Source organism: Nannospalax galili, unplaced genomic scaffold (assembly GCF_000622305.1).
Source record: "Nannospalax galili isolate Female #2095 unplaced genomic scaffold, S.galili_v1.0 scaffold745, whole genome shotgun sequence".
NCBI lineage: Eukaryota > Metazoa > Chordata > Mammalia > Rodentia > Spalacidae > Nannospalax > Nannospalax galili.
The window spans coordinates 1,244,935-1,263,919 of NW_008353359.1; the positions used below are offsets into that span (position 1 = coordinate 1,244,935).

The 18,985-nt window shown below is 36.7% G+C and overlaps 1 protein-coding gene across 2 annotated transcripts in view; it reads left to right on the top strand.

Annotated features, from left to right (window-relative positions):
- The window catches only part of Sntg1 (syntrophin gamma 1), a 910,195-nt gene that overhangs the window by 655,955 nt on the left and 235,255 nt on the right, over positions 1–18,985 (top strand). For both annotated transcript variants that reach the window (XM_008850594.1, XM_008850595.1), the window contains exons 10-11: positions 3,313–3,395; positions 9,159–9,289. In XM_008850594.1, coding sequence (XP_008848816.1) covers positions 3,313–3,395; positions 9,159–9,289 — 214 coding nt within the window. The remainder of the gene's footprint in view (positions 1–3,312; positions 3,396–9,158; positions 9,290–18,985) is intronic.

The following is an 18,985-nucleotide window of genomic DNA, read 5'->3' on the forward strand; positions in this document are numbered from 1 at the left end:
GAGAGAGAGAGAGAGAGAGAGAGAGAGAGAGAGAGAGAGAGAGAGAGAGAGAGAGAGAGAGAGAGAGAGAGAGAGAGAGAGAGAGAGAGAGAGAGAGAGAGAGAGAGAGAGAGAGAGAGAGAGAGAGAGAGAGAGAGAGAGAGAGAGAGAGAGAGAGAGAGAGAGAGAGAGAGAGAGAGAGAGAGAGAGAGAGAGAGAGAGAGAGAGAGAGAGAGAGAGAGAGAGAGAGAGAGAGAGAGAGAGAGAGAGAGAGAGAGAGAGAGAGAGAGAGAGAGAGAGAGAGAGAGAGAGAGAGAGAGAGAGAGAGAGAGAGAGAGAACAGACAGCTCTGAGAGGGAGACACCCACATTGCTGAAGGAAGGCAGTGAACAGGGTAGGAGAGAAGAAAGCATTTGAAGAGGTGAAATCGAAATGTGGGGGCCTGATGTCAGCAGAGGCAAATGATCTGCATCATGGAAGGATCAAGGCAGCAGTTTGGTTTGGTAAAAGAGGAACTATGTCATCAGGGGACCCAGGGTAGTTGCTGTAATTCTGACAGGTTTTCTTTTATGTGTGACTTGTTTTTCTTCTGTACCAGCTTTCAGTATTCTCTCTTTGTTCTATACATTTAGTGTTTTTACTATAATAATCTCTGTGTGGGGGGGGGTTGTTCTTTTCTGGTCCTGTGTATTTAATGGTCTATGTGCTTCTTGTATTTGTGTGAGGATATCTTTCTTTAATTTTTGGAAATATTCTTCTCCAATCCTATTGAAGATCTGGTCCATACCACTATTCTGATATTCTTCTCCTTCCTCTCTGCCTATAATGCATTAATTTGGTCTTCTCCTGGTGGCCCACATCTCCTGCATATTCCATTCCTGTGTTTTTTGTTTTTGTTTTTTTTTTTTTAGTTTCATAATCTTTGTTTGAGTGGTCCAATTCTGTAGATTTATTCTCCAGTGTTGATGCTCTGTTTTCCATTTCATTCGTTCTAGAAATGAGGTTCTCCTGTTGTTTACAGCTGGCTTATTGATTGTTTTACTTCCCTCTTCATTTCAGCCTCAGTTCTCTTCAATATTTCTCTTTTGTGAATTCAGTCAGAAGTTTAGCCCTATCTTCTTTTAGCTCTTTGATTTCTTTGTTTGCTCTTTAAATTTATTAAATTCTTTGATCATGTTTATGATTGTTCTTTTGAATTCTATGTTCTGGGTTATCTCTAGGTGTTCTTGTAAAACTCTTCTATGGGACTGTTGGTGTTTGGTATTTGGGTTTTTCATATTATTTTATCATTGTGATTTTGGATTTCTTTTGTTGTTTGTGATTTTTGTCTGAGACTCAAGCCTTCCTTTGTTGAGTTGAAATTCGTTTCTGTTTATATAATTGATGTGCCTTGATCTTTTACTTTTTGGGTATGAAAACCTTATTGGTCTGGGCTTTAGGTTCCCCCTTTTGATTTTATATTGTAGGGACCAGATGGTTCTAGTCAAGCTACTCAGAAGTTCTGGCAGAGGCCAATGTCAGGCAAGAATCAGATGCTATCAGGCTTCCTCCGAAGGTCTGGGTGCTTCTAGCCATCAGGCACAGCACAGTTTGGGAAGCTTGTTAGGCAGAAGCTGGATACACGTGATATCGGGGAGCCTACAAAATTTGGGTGCCTACTAAGTGTTAGGGAAGCCTAGCCCTGCAGCAGTGGGAGGGGCTGAAGATGGTCCCAATGTAGGGGGATAAGTTTGTGAGATTTGGAGCACTCAATAACGCTTGGAGTTAAAGAGGTTAGTCTAGAGATCTGGGGTGCTGAGACTAAAAGCACGTCTGTGCTCAAGACCAGGAGAACAGGATGTAGGATCGGGGAGATTGCTGTTGCTCAGGCTGTAGGGAGGTCAAGGTCCAGTGGGCAGAATCACCAAGGAAGAAGGTTGTGGGGAATTCTAGGCAAGTTGAGGGTGGGAACAGCCAAGGTAGCAGGCTTGTCTCAGGAGTGCAAAGGGAAGTTGTGGAGAGGGGACAGCTTTGGAAGGCTCAAAGAAATTAATCTGAAAAATGGAGCTGATCTGAGTGCAGGGAATCGGGACCCAATGGGCAGGTTGGATTAAAAGGGTAGTCCAGAGATCCAGGGTGCTAAGAGCAAAAGCAAGCCTGTGCCCTAGGCCAGGAGAACAGACTGTAGGGTGGGAAGATTGGAATTGCTCAGGTTGTAGGGAAGTCAAGCTTTATGTTTTTATCATAGTGATTTATCACTTTCATTTTTCTATGTCAATTTAGAGTATATCTTAAATTATTTTGTGCATGTGAGTCAAGAATCAAGATGGAAGCACAGATATACACAGCTATATGTTTTTATATATACTCGATATTGTTTGAAATATGTTTTTGGATCTATTTTTTAACAAATTCTTGTTTTTTATTTCCATTGTATGTTTTCTCCAAATTCACAGTGCAGATTATTGTAAAACTTTAATATTTTCATGTCTCCTAGATTAGCTTCTTTAATTTTATAACTTTTCAAGTTTAACTTTTCTTTATCCTTTGTATCACAACATATATTTTAGAATCTGCTAATCAATTGCAATTTTTAAATTAATAATTTATATTTATCGACACATGAGACTTAACACCATAATTTTAACTCTTTTTAGTCAATAAATCAGCTCTAATTTTTAATTTGCTTTTGTTTTCACTTATTTCAACCATATTTTAGTATGTTCAATAATGCTGACTTGCATATCTTTCATTTAAGATAAGCAGTTTATATTTTTAAAATGTCATCGACCAATTATCTATTACGAACACAAAAAATCTGATTCTTTTCTATATATTGAAATTTACTGAAATACAGCTTAATTGTTTATGAATTCTTTAACAGTGATTGTGTCTTTAAATTATAGAGTAATCTTAGTGTGGAATGGTAAAATTCCTCTGTGTGTAAATCTCTAGAGTTAATGCAATAGGCTTGGTGGACTGTCTTGTCAATTTTTGCTAGTTTACATTCAAGATATTCACCATCTATTACTGAAGACAGGACACATTTCAGCACAAAACTTGGAGCAATGGAGCTGAACTGACCTGGAAGCCTCCTCCTTGAAGACTAGCTCTCATAGTTTTGGAGAACACTATGCAAGCTCTGAGGGAAAAAAATCAATCTTGAGAGTCTCTTTCAGTGCCCTGATGTCTGTGGTCACTTAGCTTACTTGCCAAATATGGCTTTGGTATATGAGAAATTTATTGATATTTTAGTCTTGATTACCTCTTACTATTGAAATTAATTGGATGTTGTCACTCTAAAATAACATGACATTGTAACCTGTATGCTGTTGTTTCTTCTGTCTCCTGTAGGTGCTCCAAGTGACCAGAGCAGTGGCACCTCCTCTCCTCTTTGTGACAGTGGCTTGCACCTGAACTACCATCCCAATAACACAGTAAGGTGTCTGGGCACAGTTCACACTCATAAGAATGTCTCAAGAGCAGAGTATATATGTGTTTGCAGTGCAGTAACACTACTATTAAATCTAATTATTTTATGGATATGAAATCCTCAGTTATTTAATCACCATTTAAGTAGTGGTGAGCCAAGAAGGAAAAATAAAAATAAATATCTGGCTATTTCCTACTCTTTCTCTCTCCTCGGGGCTGAACGAGGTCCTCTGTAAGCAGCGATTTTGACAGGAGAGGCCATTCAACATCAGCATCTCACAGTCATTCTAGAATGTCGCACGCTGTATATAATTTCATGATCATACCATAATCTTACCACTTTTATTTTTATATTATTTAGTTGAAAGTAACCATTATTTGTTATCTATATAACAAATATAATCTAATCTATGCATTATGATAAAGTTTAATTAGTGTTAAATTGCATGCATATTTAATAAAATATAAAAATAACATGCTGGTTTTATAAATATTTAATTGATTTTTAAGTTTATTTTCCACTTATATTTTACAGAACAGTGGCTTTTCTCTCTGTAGATATTTTTTAAATTCTTTATATTTAGCCTTCAAACAACACATTCTAAAGAGAAAACAATTCTCTCTGGCTACATGTAGAGCTATTAATTATTCCTTGCAACATAAATAAACATTCATAAATATACTTATGAATTGTAGCATAGCTCATCATAAGTATGATTTTTTCCTGTTCCCATTAAAATATTTTATAAAGAATATAGCTTCTCTTCTGACTTGTATAATTCTTTATTTGAAATTTACTTAATTATATAATTTTATTTCAAAAAATCATTTGAATTTTTGAAAGTCCTAATGGCTTTTGTGATACACAATTGCATCAACATTATCCCTTAACTGAGGTACTCAGGTTACCAAGTACCTGCCACTTTTTTTCTCTTCTTTCTTTCTTTTCTTTTCTTTCTTTCTTTCTTGTCTCCTTATATAGCCCAAGCTGAAGAGAAGAACTTTTGCAAGAGCAAAGAATCTTGCTATAAATGTAAGGATCTTTTATAAAAGCCCACTACATCTGGATATATTTCATCAAATTTTGTTTTTAATTTTAATTATCAGAGAAATAATTGATTTATAATAGTTGAAACATAAACACTGATCATCTGAAGATGTCAAGTTCTGAGTCATTTAAAAGATTGTTTTCCATATACTGTGCATATATATATATATGTGTATTAACATACATATATATGTTATATTTTATATATTACCTCCCATCTACTCCTTACATAAGGATACAGACTCCTTACATTCTCCAATCAACTGTGTGTGTGTGTGTGTGTGTGTGTGTGTGTGTGTGTGTGTGTGTTGCTGGGGTAGATCCACGACCTCATGCATATTGTGCTATGCCACAGAACTTCCCTAGGCCCATCTATTTAACCTATTTTTATGTGTTTCCTGAGCATCTGTTCTTAAGTGCCCTTGATACTCCATCATTGTGCTGGTGCTATGACCAGTTGCCTCTTTTCACAGCTGACAGGTCTTATGAGGCAACTGAGTGGTAGTTAGAGGCCCCTGTCTTCACTGCAAGTGTCTGTGTGCCTTAGTAGAGGAAGGATCAAAGCAGATCTCATCCAAGTGTCCTACAGAGGAGATGGAGCACATCTTGGCCAAATTGCTACCCTCATTAGCCTTGGCTTCTTCTGGTCTCCTCAGGTTTCCTCTGATAATTGCCCTTCTACAAGTAACACATAAGAATCCCTATATTAGCTTAGCTCCTGAGACAGAAGAAAAAAATTAGCTACTGCACATTGAAGTGGGAAAAAGTTCTTCGGTTTTTTCTTCATCTAGTTGTTGTCTGATACACTTAACTTCCTTTATAATAATGATGACGAGGGAAGCCAGAATGTAAAGTTTAAGGGGAGGATTTATTTTTGGTTTTATTTTTCAACTCATTCCATTGTTTTACATTAAAGCAACAAAAAGTCATCTTTCAGAAAATTAATAATGAGATCACGACAACCACCCTGATTTTATCACCTGACCATTTCAAACACAATCAACTATATAAAACTAAGTACCAGTTGCATGTGCCTATACTGTGCCAGGTGCGTTTTCAAGAGATATGTTACATTCTCATTTATATTGAGCTCTATTTTGACATTGCTGGGCATAACTTAGTGCAAGGTAAGCTTATGGCGATTTAGAGAAAAAGAACAAGACTCATGCCAATTCAAAGACATAAATGGAACATATGGAAAATGACTCTGTATCTCAGCTCCGTGAAGTTCTGCTGAGACTCTACTGTGTAGAGATATTTTATGGGGCATTTTGGGGAGCAGTTTATTTTGGTTCCTGACACCCAAATTGTAATCCAGTTCTATAATCAAATCCTTCAAATCAACTTTAATGTAAACAGAAAAAGAAAAATGCTTACCAGCATTCTCACAGCTGACGTGGGCTGAGGAGTCTCTGAATACTGATTTAGTTGAGTTCTAAATGTTTAGAGACAACAAACCCAACATGAGCTCTGCTGCTTGCAGAGAAGCACTTCATCTGATTGCAGAGTAGCCTCTTGCCCTTCATAATTCTCTTTCACATTGCAAACAAGCTTCAATAAAGAAGAAGGTAGAGAACCTCCCTTCTAAGAGATTTACATCATTTTAGCTAGCATATGAAAAGTTAGAAATAGTATGGAACTCCATTTTAAATCTCTATATATTATTTTAAAACAAATTTCCATTAACAGGATATTGTGTTGCTGAAATAACCTTACTGTATTCTATGGTAGCAAATTAGCTATTTGTAGAAATGCAGCCTTATGCTATATTAGATTCACATTTTTATTCTACCAAGTCTAATCCTTCTTGGACTCAAGGTCACCAAAGTTACAGGCATAATTATCCCATCTTGCTAAGACTGAGGCTTCTGGGCTGAACCCTGCAGCACTGAATTTCCTTCTCTGGAGAGGAAGTGACTAAGTTTCTTCCATACTCAGTAGAAGACTTACTCAGACAGTAAGGCATCCAAACTATGAAAACATTTCTCTTGATTCTGCACATCACAGAAAGCTTCCTGTGCTTAGTTCCAGACATGATGCATACTGGCATATTTCCCCACATTGAATTCTGTTTTGGCAAGTTGATTAATTTGAGGTCATTGTGTGTCATGTGTTAAGTTTCAGAAAAAGCCTGTTTGAAAGCAAGGAATATATAAATTCTATTTCTTGCATTTATGTAACAAATATTTTAGGAAACAGCATTCTTAACACTGTAAAGTTTTGTCAGATATATGCTTCTCAAAATCATATACTGTATTTTAGGCCATGATATATGATCAAAGTAATTGATAATTGCAAGAAAGACTTCAAAGCAATTTTTTCATAGTTAAATAGTAAGGATTTTCCTTAAATAACATTAGATATTCCGTTGTAAATAACTGCTGTATAGTATAACACATTTTAGGCGTAAAGTAAAACATTTATTATTTTGAAAGTGAGGTTTGGCTTGTTTCACAATTTTACAAGGAGGAGTATGAAATGAAGTGATTTTTTTCCATAATAATATATAAAAGTACTGAGTTGCAGTGATAGCACAGATTTTAACAGGTTTAGATACTTGCACCTCTGCAGCATTGTGCAGTGCTGTCACAGACACCATAGCCATCAGCGCTGGTTACCACCCTTCTCCATGCCTCATTCCTTCAGTATTTTAATGCTCTTATTTATTAGATCTTTTATGGATAGAAATAAAAAACGTAGGTAATTATTACTACCTTTTATAAAAGATGCAAAGTCATATTTAACTTATTTACTGAAACTTATGCTAGTATATAGAATCACCAACTAAAAATATGAACTGTCCTTTCCATTGTTTGGTTTCTTCTCATAAGTGTTCAATGTGGCATGATCGATGTGTTTGCCCTGGATTCACAGAGGCACTGCTTGGAATGAATAAATTATCTTTGCCTGTCACTGACTGACTAACTCAGTAAATGAACTTCTCAGAGATCTACTTGCACGCGGGGTCCTAGGATGATGTGGGTTCTTTACAGGGCATCATGAGCTATCTATGGCATAAGTCACTGGCCTCATTCACTGACAAGGTACTCATGACATTTGACAGAAGGGCAGGATACAGATTGACATGTTGCGTATGTTGTGCTAGCCATGAAAAGCAAGTCTGAATTTGCCTCAACTGTGCTGCATGACATTCTAGCTTCCCCAGTGTGCCACATACAGAGAGGAGGGAAGCAATCCCTTACTGCTTCTAAATGCACTCTTCAAAATGATAGTAGTAATACGTTTTGCAAAAATGTTGCAAAAGATCGAATTAATTCAAAGAAAACAGTCTAGGTAAAGAGTATAAGCAGTAGAAGGAAGCTTAGAATAGTGAAATGTCTATCCTGGAAGAATGCTGTTTAAAAATAGGTTTCTCAAGTACGCAGGCTTATTAATCTTTTTGAAAATTCATTATATTCTTATCTATTGTTATGAGTAAATGCAAATTTTCATTTGCTTTTCGGAGAGCGCATGAAACTCAGAGCTAACTTATAGTTTAAGCATTTTCCTAATTATTTCTGACTATAGTGTCATCAGTTGCCTATTCTTGCTGCCCGTGTATAAACAGGACCAAGAAGACAGAGAAATGTTAAGTTGAGCCCATATCAGTGGAGTACTATCTTGAGATATTTGATATTCCAACCTGGGAGGTCTAGTTATGCTTTGGAACCCAACATCATATTACTTTGTATCCAGCAGATGCCCTTTGGGCTACCTGTCTCTCTGATTTTCTTGATATTTAATTTTTGTCTTCTGTACTTTCTTACTCTTTCCTAATACACTTAAACAAGTTAATACTTGAAGGTAATGCTTAACACTATTTAGACAAAAGAGTATGAAATCTACAGTGAAGAAAAAAACAAAACCTTTTTACACCATCTTTATCAGTATGTAGAGTTGCAACAAAGTCAACAGTGCCCTAGTAGAAAGGAACTGCAGTATACATTTGGAGTCCAGATGCTGGAATGGATGGCCAAAAAGACTTCCAGTGTGGCTAGAATCAGACATCAAGTGAAAAAGGCAATTTTATTCAAATGTATTTCTCTTTAATATATGAGGGTAATTTCCTAATAAAACCAGAAGCAAATGTAATTTTAAAGTAGCTATAGTATCCGTGACATGACTTGAAAGCAATAGCAAAAAATGTAAACATTTTGTAACTTGAAATGGAAACGATGATAGAGATCCTTGAGCAGGCTTTGAGGGGTTCTTACGGGAGTGTGCATTCTCAGAAATTTGTAAGGATCCTAATGAATATATCCAGTCTGTATTTATATTGTGGTCTTTAAAATATGTTTCAAAGTAAGCTCTAATGGCCTTTCACCTCCAGCAGGAACACTAAACTCTTGGTTAATTGGATTACTGCTTATTTTAGTTTGTCATGTTCTGTTTTATTGTGGTCATCCATCAACCCCATCTGTTTTATTCTTTAACAAATCCCATTCTACCATGCTTTGATTCTTTTCTTTCTTCCCGTCCATGATTTTCATCCATTTTCTGGGTGAACCCTTCCTCACCTTCTTACAGATCTCTGTTAACAATGAATTATGAAGTACAATTCTGGGCCCAAGAGTATGGATTTCTTCTCATGAACATGTCAAAGTCTATTAAACTATCCCTGAAATTTAGAGACAAATCAATAACCCCCAGATGAAGAGTTTGTGAACAAATTTCGCGAAGCACAGAAGCACAAACCTTCTGAACATGTTGCTTTTTGCAGGACACGCTCTCCTGCTCCTCATGGCCCACGTCTCCAGGCCTGCGGTGGGAGAAGCGGTGGTATGACCTCAGACTCATCCCGCTGCTGCACGCCCGCTTCTCCCAGTATGTGCCCGGGACCGACCTGAGTCGGTGAGTTCGTTTGCGGGTTCTAAACTGTGTGACTGAGCAAGGAGGCCTGTACTCATCTTTCAACATAAGCTGCTTTATCACCCTCATTTTTAGCATGTTTTTCAAAATCCAAAGGAAAGCTGCACGGCAGGCAGAACAGGAGTGAAGTATGGAGACAAACACCTGGAGCCCATGGTTCTTTTCTGTGGCAATGGATCCAGTGTTTGTACACTGCAATTTTATTGCGCCGTCTTTTGTTTTCTTGTACTAATTTTAGTTGTTTTATTCTCCATGCGTTATAGAGATGATACATTTTATGTCTGAGTGACGCTTGGGGATCTAACCCAGAGCCTTAGTCAAGCTCAGTGTGTGCTCTATCCCTGCTCAAAACCCAGAACCTAGTAGCTTATTTTTTACCACTCTTAGTCATCTTTTTAAACAAGTGCCTGGTGGTTTGTTTATCTTTGTCAGATTTGCTAGGGGTGTGTAAGTTTGATTATATTTTAATAACCAGATCTGGGGAGTTGTTGGACTCCTTTATGTAATGGATTTTAAATCACAACTTTCTGCCTTTTTTTTTTTTTCTTGATTCTGTCCTTTGACTTACATAGTTTGATATTTTGCCTCATAACTTCTTGATGTAGATATTTCAGGCTCTGGGAAGCTTTTCTGCAAATAATGATACCTGTTTGTTTTCCGTGGAGCTCAGGCATAAAGAGCTGCTCTACAGGGCAGGCAGTACCAAAACAGTCACATGGTTGGTTGATGCCTCCATCTTTCCTTCAACTTAGAGCTTTTATTTCTTCTGCTTGTGGCAGTTAAGTGTCGAAGACTTCTGCAAGTCCCTAGGGGGATGTGTGAGAGGCACTAAGGAAGCCCAGAATCTTCTTTGTTTTCCATGGAGCTCAGGCATAAAGAGCTGCTCTACAGGGCAGGCAGTAACAAAACAGTCACATGGTTGGTTGATGCCTCCATCTTTCCTTCAACTTAGAGCTTTTATTTCTTCTGCTTGTGGCAGTTAAGTGTCGAAGACTTCTGCAAGTCCCTAGGGGGATGTGTGAGAGGCACTAAGGAAGCCCAGAATCTTCTCTTTGTTATTAAGTCCAAGATCCCTGGACATTCCCTGCCCACCTGCCAGACTTCCTGTGCTGGGCCTGTTTGTTCAAGAGTCTTTAGTTGCATTAGGGGATCTCTAAAGTCAGGCTACAATTTCTCGTTCAGTATTCAAAATTCACTAGTATGGATAATCTGTCTTTCACTTATTTAATAGTATTTCCTATTTTTTAACCATAGACTATTCAAAAGTGTATTGCAACATTTCAAGATGTGAGAATTTTTAATTATTATTTTTGTTCTTAGTATGATTTCACCATGGATGTTTTTTACCCTTTGATACTTCATGAGGCTTTGCCTACACGACATACGTATTATTTCGGGAAATGTTCACATACTCCTACAAAGGTCACGTGTCATCACTTTTAGTAAAATGATCGACACATTTCACATAGGAGGCATATATTTAGAAGGGGTTCTTTTACTCAGCATTGTGAACGGTGATTTTTGTCTTCATATTATAAAATATGGAGGGGCTTGCTAAGGTCTTTCAATTTAATGGTACATTTATGTATTTCTAATTTAGTTTGTCTAAATTTCCTGTATATGGATTTGCTGTTGGACACAAGATAATTTAGAATTTCTGCAACTGGATCTTATTTTAATGAAAAGATAAGATAGCTTTCTATCTTTATTTTATCTATATTATATTCATATTGATAACCATATTTTTATTGATTAGTAATTGTATATTTATGCCTTCTTTCAATATGAGGCTTCAAAAATAAATATCTCTTTATAGATGCATGTATTTAGACTTTTTTGTTTTCCTTTATTATTTTTAGTGAAAATAATTGTCGTCCCTAAGATCAGTCTAGTTACTAGTTATTTTGCGTTTAATTAGTGATGCATTTTGTATTGTATCTATTATCCTGATAGATGTAGTAATGTACTGTTTTGTGCTTATAACTTTGGTTTTGAATTATTTGTGAATTAATATGCAGTTGTAAGAAATGTAACATAAAATTTTATTACTTTTAATTATTTCCATAATGATGAAAGCTTGCAAAAATGTAGTTCAACATGATATCCAGGAAACTAACATTGATAACATTCACATTTCACAAAGATTTTTGTTTGTGCGTGTGAATGTGTGTATGTACATATGTATATTTTTGCAACTATGTATATGTGTGTGTGCTGCCAATGTATGTGTGTGTATATGCTAGTGCGTATACCTATGTGTTTGCATGTGCTTGTGACTGTGTCTTCATTTCTATGCAGTTGTGTCACCTGTGAATGTTCCTGGGTCTAAAAACACAGCCCAAACACTAAGTAGCTTCCTCAGCCCATAGTGGCCCCTTATGACACACTGTCATCATTCTGACTCCCACCGTCCTTGTCACTAAACCCTGACAGTAACCCACTTGTATGATCTCTGTTATTTTATCATGCTAATGTAATCCTTCACCTTATTGGATTGGATGTGGCTTAGCTGAATTCCTGGGAGATTTTCAAGGTAGTTCCAATTTTTATGATGTCACTCATTTTTTCCCCCTCAGAGTATTATTTGATATTGAAGACACTGTTGTTTTAAGAATTGACCATTTGTAATATATTAGGCTTTGGATATTCTAAAACAAGCTGCTTTTTCTTTAGTATTGCTAGAAATTTAAATATTTTATTTATTTATTTTTATGTGTATGAGCATATTTCTGGCATGTATGGAAGTCTACCCAGGTTCTCTCAGTTAAAAGCCAGTGTTTTTAACTGCTGAGGCCTCTCTCTAGCCACAAGAATTGCCAGAAACTTAGAATACCGAATACTTGGTGTTTTCTATAACTTTTCAACATTTGATAAACTTTCGTTGATATATATTCTAGATTACTCAAAACTTTTTATTTCTTTCCATAAACTATTTTTAAAATATAATTCTACTATCAATCTTTGATTTTCTTCATAATTCATTTGACTCTAGATACTTTCTGTCTTAAAAATTCTCCTAATATTATATAAGAGCAACACTAAACTGATTCTTTAGAGATTGAGTGGCTGTATACATATGTTTTTACATATGTACATTTATACATGTGTAAAAATAATAATTTTAGAAGAATAGATAATGGGTTTGAGAGAGAAAGGAAAGGATGCAAAAAGATAATGAGGGGTGGAGATGGGTAGAAATGATATAAATATAGTACTCCTCTGAAATTCTCTAATTTTAAAAAAATTTAAAAAGAGGGAATTCTAATATTACCTATTTTTTAACTGTTTATTTATATGGAAAGCATTTATGAAATTTAATTTCTACCAAAATCTAATTGTTTGGATGAGTCCAGATGACTGTTTTAATTTTTATTTTGATGCCACCTCCACAAGCCAACAGCTTTCAGCAGCTGAATTAATTAAACTCAGTAAACATTGTAGTCATAAGCAGTTACAAACAAACACTATGCATAATAAATTTCACAGCAATTCAGCATCAAGAGCTAATCTACTGTTCACTTATTCACTCAGTAGTGATTAATTGAATCTCTGTAGGTGGGAGGCATTCTGTTTGTTCCTTTTCACTGAGGGAGCTTAAGGCTTGTGCTGTGGAAATGGATTCTGTGAGGGAAAAGTCCAAATAAGTGCCCTATGGAAACACATGTTTGTCATAGCTCAAAAACCAAGATACATTTCTTGGCTAGTTTTGCCAACACCCGGCATTTTAACTTCAGTGATGTAATATTTCTCAAATGTAATAGAAATCAAATTATTTTTCTGCCGTTTTGATTGTTTTGCTATGAATTGAAACTCTGAGAATCAGGACAATTTAAATGAATCCTAATGGTTGATATCCCTACCACTGCAAAATTCTGAACTACAATAAAATGTGCATTTTCTTCCAAGGATGCACTCTTTCACACCTAAGTGAAGGCAGTTGAGTTGGTGTCTTGCAGATAAGTTTATATCAGAACCAGAGACAATGCAGTGTCTGAGAAGTGTTCCATGATGCAAGCATGTTATCCCATGAGCCTCGGCAATGAAGCTATTTGTGATACTGGTTTCTAACGGACACTGTGTTTGTGGCTGTTTTTAAGGGAAACACAATCTATGAATGTTTCAAGTTTAAAGAAATGAATAGGCAGTGAGGGAAAAACTAATGAGGGTGCTATGATAGTGCAGAAGCTGCATTCGAGAAGGAATGGACGGAAATGTTTGATCAGATGAAACAGGGAAATGTGGGGCGTGTTTGTTTGACAACCGACAGGATAGTTTTACAAAAAAAGTTGGATTAGAAAATAATTTCTTATAAGGATATAGTAATGAAAGTGATTCAAAGCATAAAGATTCATGAAATGTATAATAAAAGAAAATAAACAAACTGAAGACCCTGGACACATCATGGTTCTGTCTACAGATTAAGAGATCAGAAGGAAAATGGCAATGGGGAGAAATGCATTGAGTTCCAAAGGGCACCTGTCCGAGAAGTCCCACAGAAAGGTGCTTCCTGTCAAGCTCTGAAAGAAGGACTCACCTAATAGTGGATGGATGTGATTGATGACAATTAAGGGAGAGGTTGCTTAGCCTCATCTCTGCCAGTGAGAGAACAGGCTGACTTTCTGTTATCTTCTAATGTAGTGAATCATCATTTGTCTGTTGAGATTGACCATTTGAGTTCAGACATCATTAGTCATGGAAATTGGGTTATAAATGTTTATATGAGACAACACAAGTCCCTGGACAAGGGTTCGAGCAGTCAGGGTCCGATTGTCAAGCTTGGGAAATTTCTGTCTTTATTTTTGGCTTTTTGTCTCTAGAAACTGGACTGAGTTTCTGTAAGGAGTACAGAATATGGAGGTGTGGTTTTCCCAAATTACTTAACTAAGTAACATTAAGATCCTACATGATTTTATCAACTTCACAAGCCACGCATATGTCTTTGCATCTCACACTTTCTTCAGGTACCCTCTACCTATTCCCTTGTGTTTACACACAGGAGATGAAAACCCAGTTACCCACCTCTACATACACAGACTTCCCTTGTAGCATTGGGCACTGCTTCCAGGAATCTCCACAGACACTAAAATTCACAGGTCACTTAGTGAATGTGACCTAGTGACCTATGCACATCCTCCCACTAACTTCAAATCATGTCTGGATCACTTACAATCCTTAATGAAATATAAAAGCCATGCAAATAAATCTTATACTATATCATTTGGGGAAAGACGACAAAGCAAATAAATCTTAAACTCTTCAGTATAGAATCCACGGTTTCCTTATATTTTACCCAGTGTAAGTTGAATCTGTGAACCCACAGATATGGATGGTCAGCTATGTAATGATTGTGGGAATATTCACACTTCCTTCTGTCAGCTCTAAAACACTAGGAGTTCCTCTAACTTGGGGCATGTTGATCTGCCAGTTTTTCTCTCTATTTTTTCCTCAGCTTTAAGATACCCTTAATATAAAAAGTATGAAATGAATTTTATTTTATGCCTTGACAGAGAAGGACCATTTTCCAAGGTATTTGAGTATCCATGGAAAACAAAACAGAAGCAAGAATGTAAAACTTTGCAGGAATATATTCCAAGAAACTTTGTGATCAGATGAAAGAATTGAAAGAAGTAAGGTTGGGAAACCATCAGAATATATGTTTCTAAAAGCCACAAATTAAGTAGCAAAAATTATCAGATGAATATACAATATGCTGTGTTCCTCTCCTGGATTACTTCTTCCAAATTTGGGAGATGTTACAAAGTTAGGAAGCAAAGCTGTCTGTTTACAATGCATTACAGATAGGCAGGACTCAGAAATTGATGGAAAGAGTGTATGGAAAAATCTGTGGGAAGTAGGATTATGCAAAAAACATATGGATATAAACTTCAGGTAGGTGTAGGAATCCACCGAGCGCTTGCCAGTCTCCTTGAAGAGAGATACGGAAGCACACAAGGAATAAGGATGCTGACCCCAGATACCCATTGCACTGAGCCATGTTTTCTAAAGTGTACTACTTTTGCCAAGGGAGACTGGAACATTTTGAAGGAAAAAGCTATATATGTAATTAAGTTGGAGTTACTCAGAGCTGAAAATTAGTATGGAAAGATGGAAGTTAGAATGACAGTAACATAGGGTGAAAAAGGCACATGATTTATAGGTTAGCAGGAAGTCCTGGAATTGAGAGGAATGAAGATGTATAGGTGAGGGTTGTTTCTGCAGTTACGATTAGAAATGATGACCACTGTGTTCACACTGTGAGTAATGGAAAGTGACATTTACAGTAAGGTCCTTCAACTGTATGACAGCCAAGTAACAAGGAACACTGTAGGAGGTCCTCAAACACAGCACAAGGAACATGTATTACAGTCAAAGAAATTTTGGGAGTCGGCGAGCATGCCAGTGGAGTCTGTACTGTCACAGGAACTATAAAATCATCATAGTTAAATGTCATCAGAATTAGATTCTTATTTATTTAGCATTTATTCATTGAATTATTTTTCTTTTTGTGAGACCAGGTCTCTTTGTAGCCTCAGCTCCCTGGCTCTCATATATAGACCAGGCTGTCTTTGATCTCATAGAGATCTCCCTGCCTCTCTCTTCTGATTGCTGGGATTAAACTTATGTGTCACTAAAACCATTTCCAATTAGATTATAAAAATTTGAATTGGGAGTTAGTGAAATACCTCAGTGGATTAAAACAAAACAAAACAAACCCACTTTTCATGTCAGCTTACTGACCTGAATTCTATCCCGGAAACAGTCAGTCGAAGGTCAGCGTCTTCTCTTGATGGTGGTTCTTTGATCTCTACATACATGTCATGGAACACGCATGTCCACACTACCACACAAATACACACACAAACATGCACAGTGCAAGTAAAAATAAAAGAAAAACAATTTAAAAAGCTTTAATTGAATTTTGACACATAGATATTAAAGACATAATTGTAAGAAAATCTAGTTTTACAGAACACAGTCCAGGCAAATAGCACACATCCTGCATTCCAGTTTCCACGTAGAGAAGCTGCTGGTTAAGTTACCAACAATTCCTAAACAGATAGTCCACGTAGTACAGGAAGTTCTGGGATCCTGAGAAACAGCATAGCTGCCGAGTATAGCCTCAGGGAAGAAAGGTCCCTCTCCTGCTTTGAAATCATGAAGAAGGCTGGTGAATTTGAAGTTTGAAACTAGAGTGGTTTGGAGGAAGTTCTTACGGACTTCACCAGTTTCACAGTTGATCGGAAGAGCTGAAAGAAGGAATGACTACACTGGAGGGAGACCCAGGACCGGAGACTCTGGACCTGCTGCTCGTGACTTGAGCTCTCTGAGAATCAGATTGCTGCTGAAACCCCTGACCTGCAGATCCCTTTTATTTCTTTCTTTTCTTCAGTACTGCCCAAACCAATTAATTGGCATGTCAAGTAAGTGACATTTGGTTGAACGTTGGCAATGCTCTTGCCTGCCTTCCTAGGGCCACAGTCTTGAGACAGATTGAGACTGTTCACCGTGTGTACTCCAATAATGCCCTTCTCACAACACTCTTCACCTTCCTTCTCTTTTCAGCTTTTTAAACCCCACAGAGCTATTTTAAAATATTCAAATGTGGCATGTTAGTTCCAATACTGCCATGGGAACTCCTTGACTTCAGCCTCAGGTGGACGTAGGGTGGCATGATTTGCTCTTTTGATGAGGTTTTATGTTATTGCCAATGTTATTCTCACATTGAATAACTTTTCTTTCTCAAAATACTCCATTCGTTTTGCTTTGGATTCATTATATCTGTGCAAGACCTATGGTTTCCCTTGCCTTCTGCAACAGAAGTGCTCCACGGCTTGGGTCTGAATGCTGAAATACTTTTGACTCATTTCCCTCTTACCCTCCTCTCTTTTTAAAATTATTGAATCAAATCATTTAAAATTATTGAATCAAAGTTGTGGGCAGAGCAGCAGAAAAGTGAAAGGCAGAGAAGGAGCCAAAAGGAGATGGAGCAGCACAGGGAAGCTCGCTGAGCATCTCTGCAGAGATGACTGAATCTGCTCAGTCACTCCCAGACTTTCCCCAGTACGCAAACCAGGGCCAACAGCCAAATGAATAACCAGGAGCCGGATGATGCCTCTGATGGACCTCCCTAGGCCTTCAGAAGCCGTGGGTGCTGCGAATCACAATAACGGGAACCCCTGAGCATTTATGAAGAGGAAGAAACAAACACACCATCTCTAACACTCCTGTCAGTCAAGGAATTGAGGGTAAAGGTTAGACCATAGGTTTTATCTATAATTCAACATACTGTAGGCTCTCATCATAATGCAGTTACAAAGTCTGGTCATGAATTCCATCTTGATGTCAATGTTTTTAAATATTTATGTACGCTAGCATTGTTATATAACAGCTGTTTTATTCTTTATTTAAATACCCACTGGCTTAAAATATTAGCTCTATAGTAAATCAAGTTAAGGTACTCAGCAATTGCTTTCTAAATTGAGAAATAAATTCTTTAGGGGGTAAAGATATGTTTTGCTTTTGAATTATCTGTAGCACACAATGTATATGACAGCTCTTTAAACGAATAGATAGTATACACAAATAAACTTTATTTTATGTAGTTAAAATGAAAAAAAACAAAAACAAAAACAAAATTATTGAATCAAACCTGTTAAAGTCAGTGAAGTTACATACTACTGTAACAGCTAAAACCTGAAATGATACAAAATTGAAGTAGGGCTCTGTTAGTGACAGTGACATGAAATTGGTTCCGCATGTTGTCCAGTTGTGGCAGATTGTCTTATTATTGACATTAAAGTTTACTGTCACATAACACTACAGTAATTAAACCTCTGATTTCAGAAAGTATACATTCAATGTGAAGAAACAAGAATATAATAAATATTATATATTATAAATATTAAATACTTATATAACTTCCAATGTGCTTGATGAAGTGATGTATATGTGGTACCAGTCTCTACAAACACCAAACATCACTTCAAGGCCACGGGTTAACACATCATCAAGAGTAACATTATTCATATTTTTAGAAATATGTGAAAAAATTTAAACCCATCAGATTTTAATCAAATAATTGTTAAAACTGTAAGTGCATTGTTCTCATTTTTGTGACATCCTTTGAAACATAGATCAGTGAAGAAATTTCCTAGTATCCCACTTTGGTTAGTAAGCCAGATAACTACCCTGTACAATCAGCCTATTTTGTAAGACGCGATATGAGGTGCCCAAGCACCTCATGAAAGTGTTTCCATCAAACTTGAAAAGCTGGCACAAAATATTAATACAGCTTTTTGATTGATATATAGGTCTGTGTGTATAAAAGATTTATTCCTCTGTTCTATCAGGGACTGTGTAGTGTATATGATCACATAACTTGCAGAATTAATGTGAATGTATTGACTTCAGTCTGCTGAAATATCCAGCACGTGTGATTAATTTATAACAGAGGAGAAACGTGTTCAAACATGGTCTGATTGTAGCAACTGAAAAAATGGTTATGACAATCACAAAGCGGAAAGGAATGTGTATTACTAAATTCAAATTAGGTCTCATTTTCCATAGATGGTTGAGCTTCTGTCTGGATATTCTAAGTGCCTTGCTCACTGCTGAACATTAGCATTAAAGTTGAAAGTATACATTTGAATTTTTAATATACTTTTTGCACAAAGCACA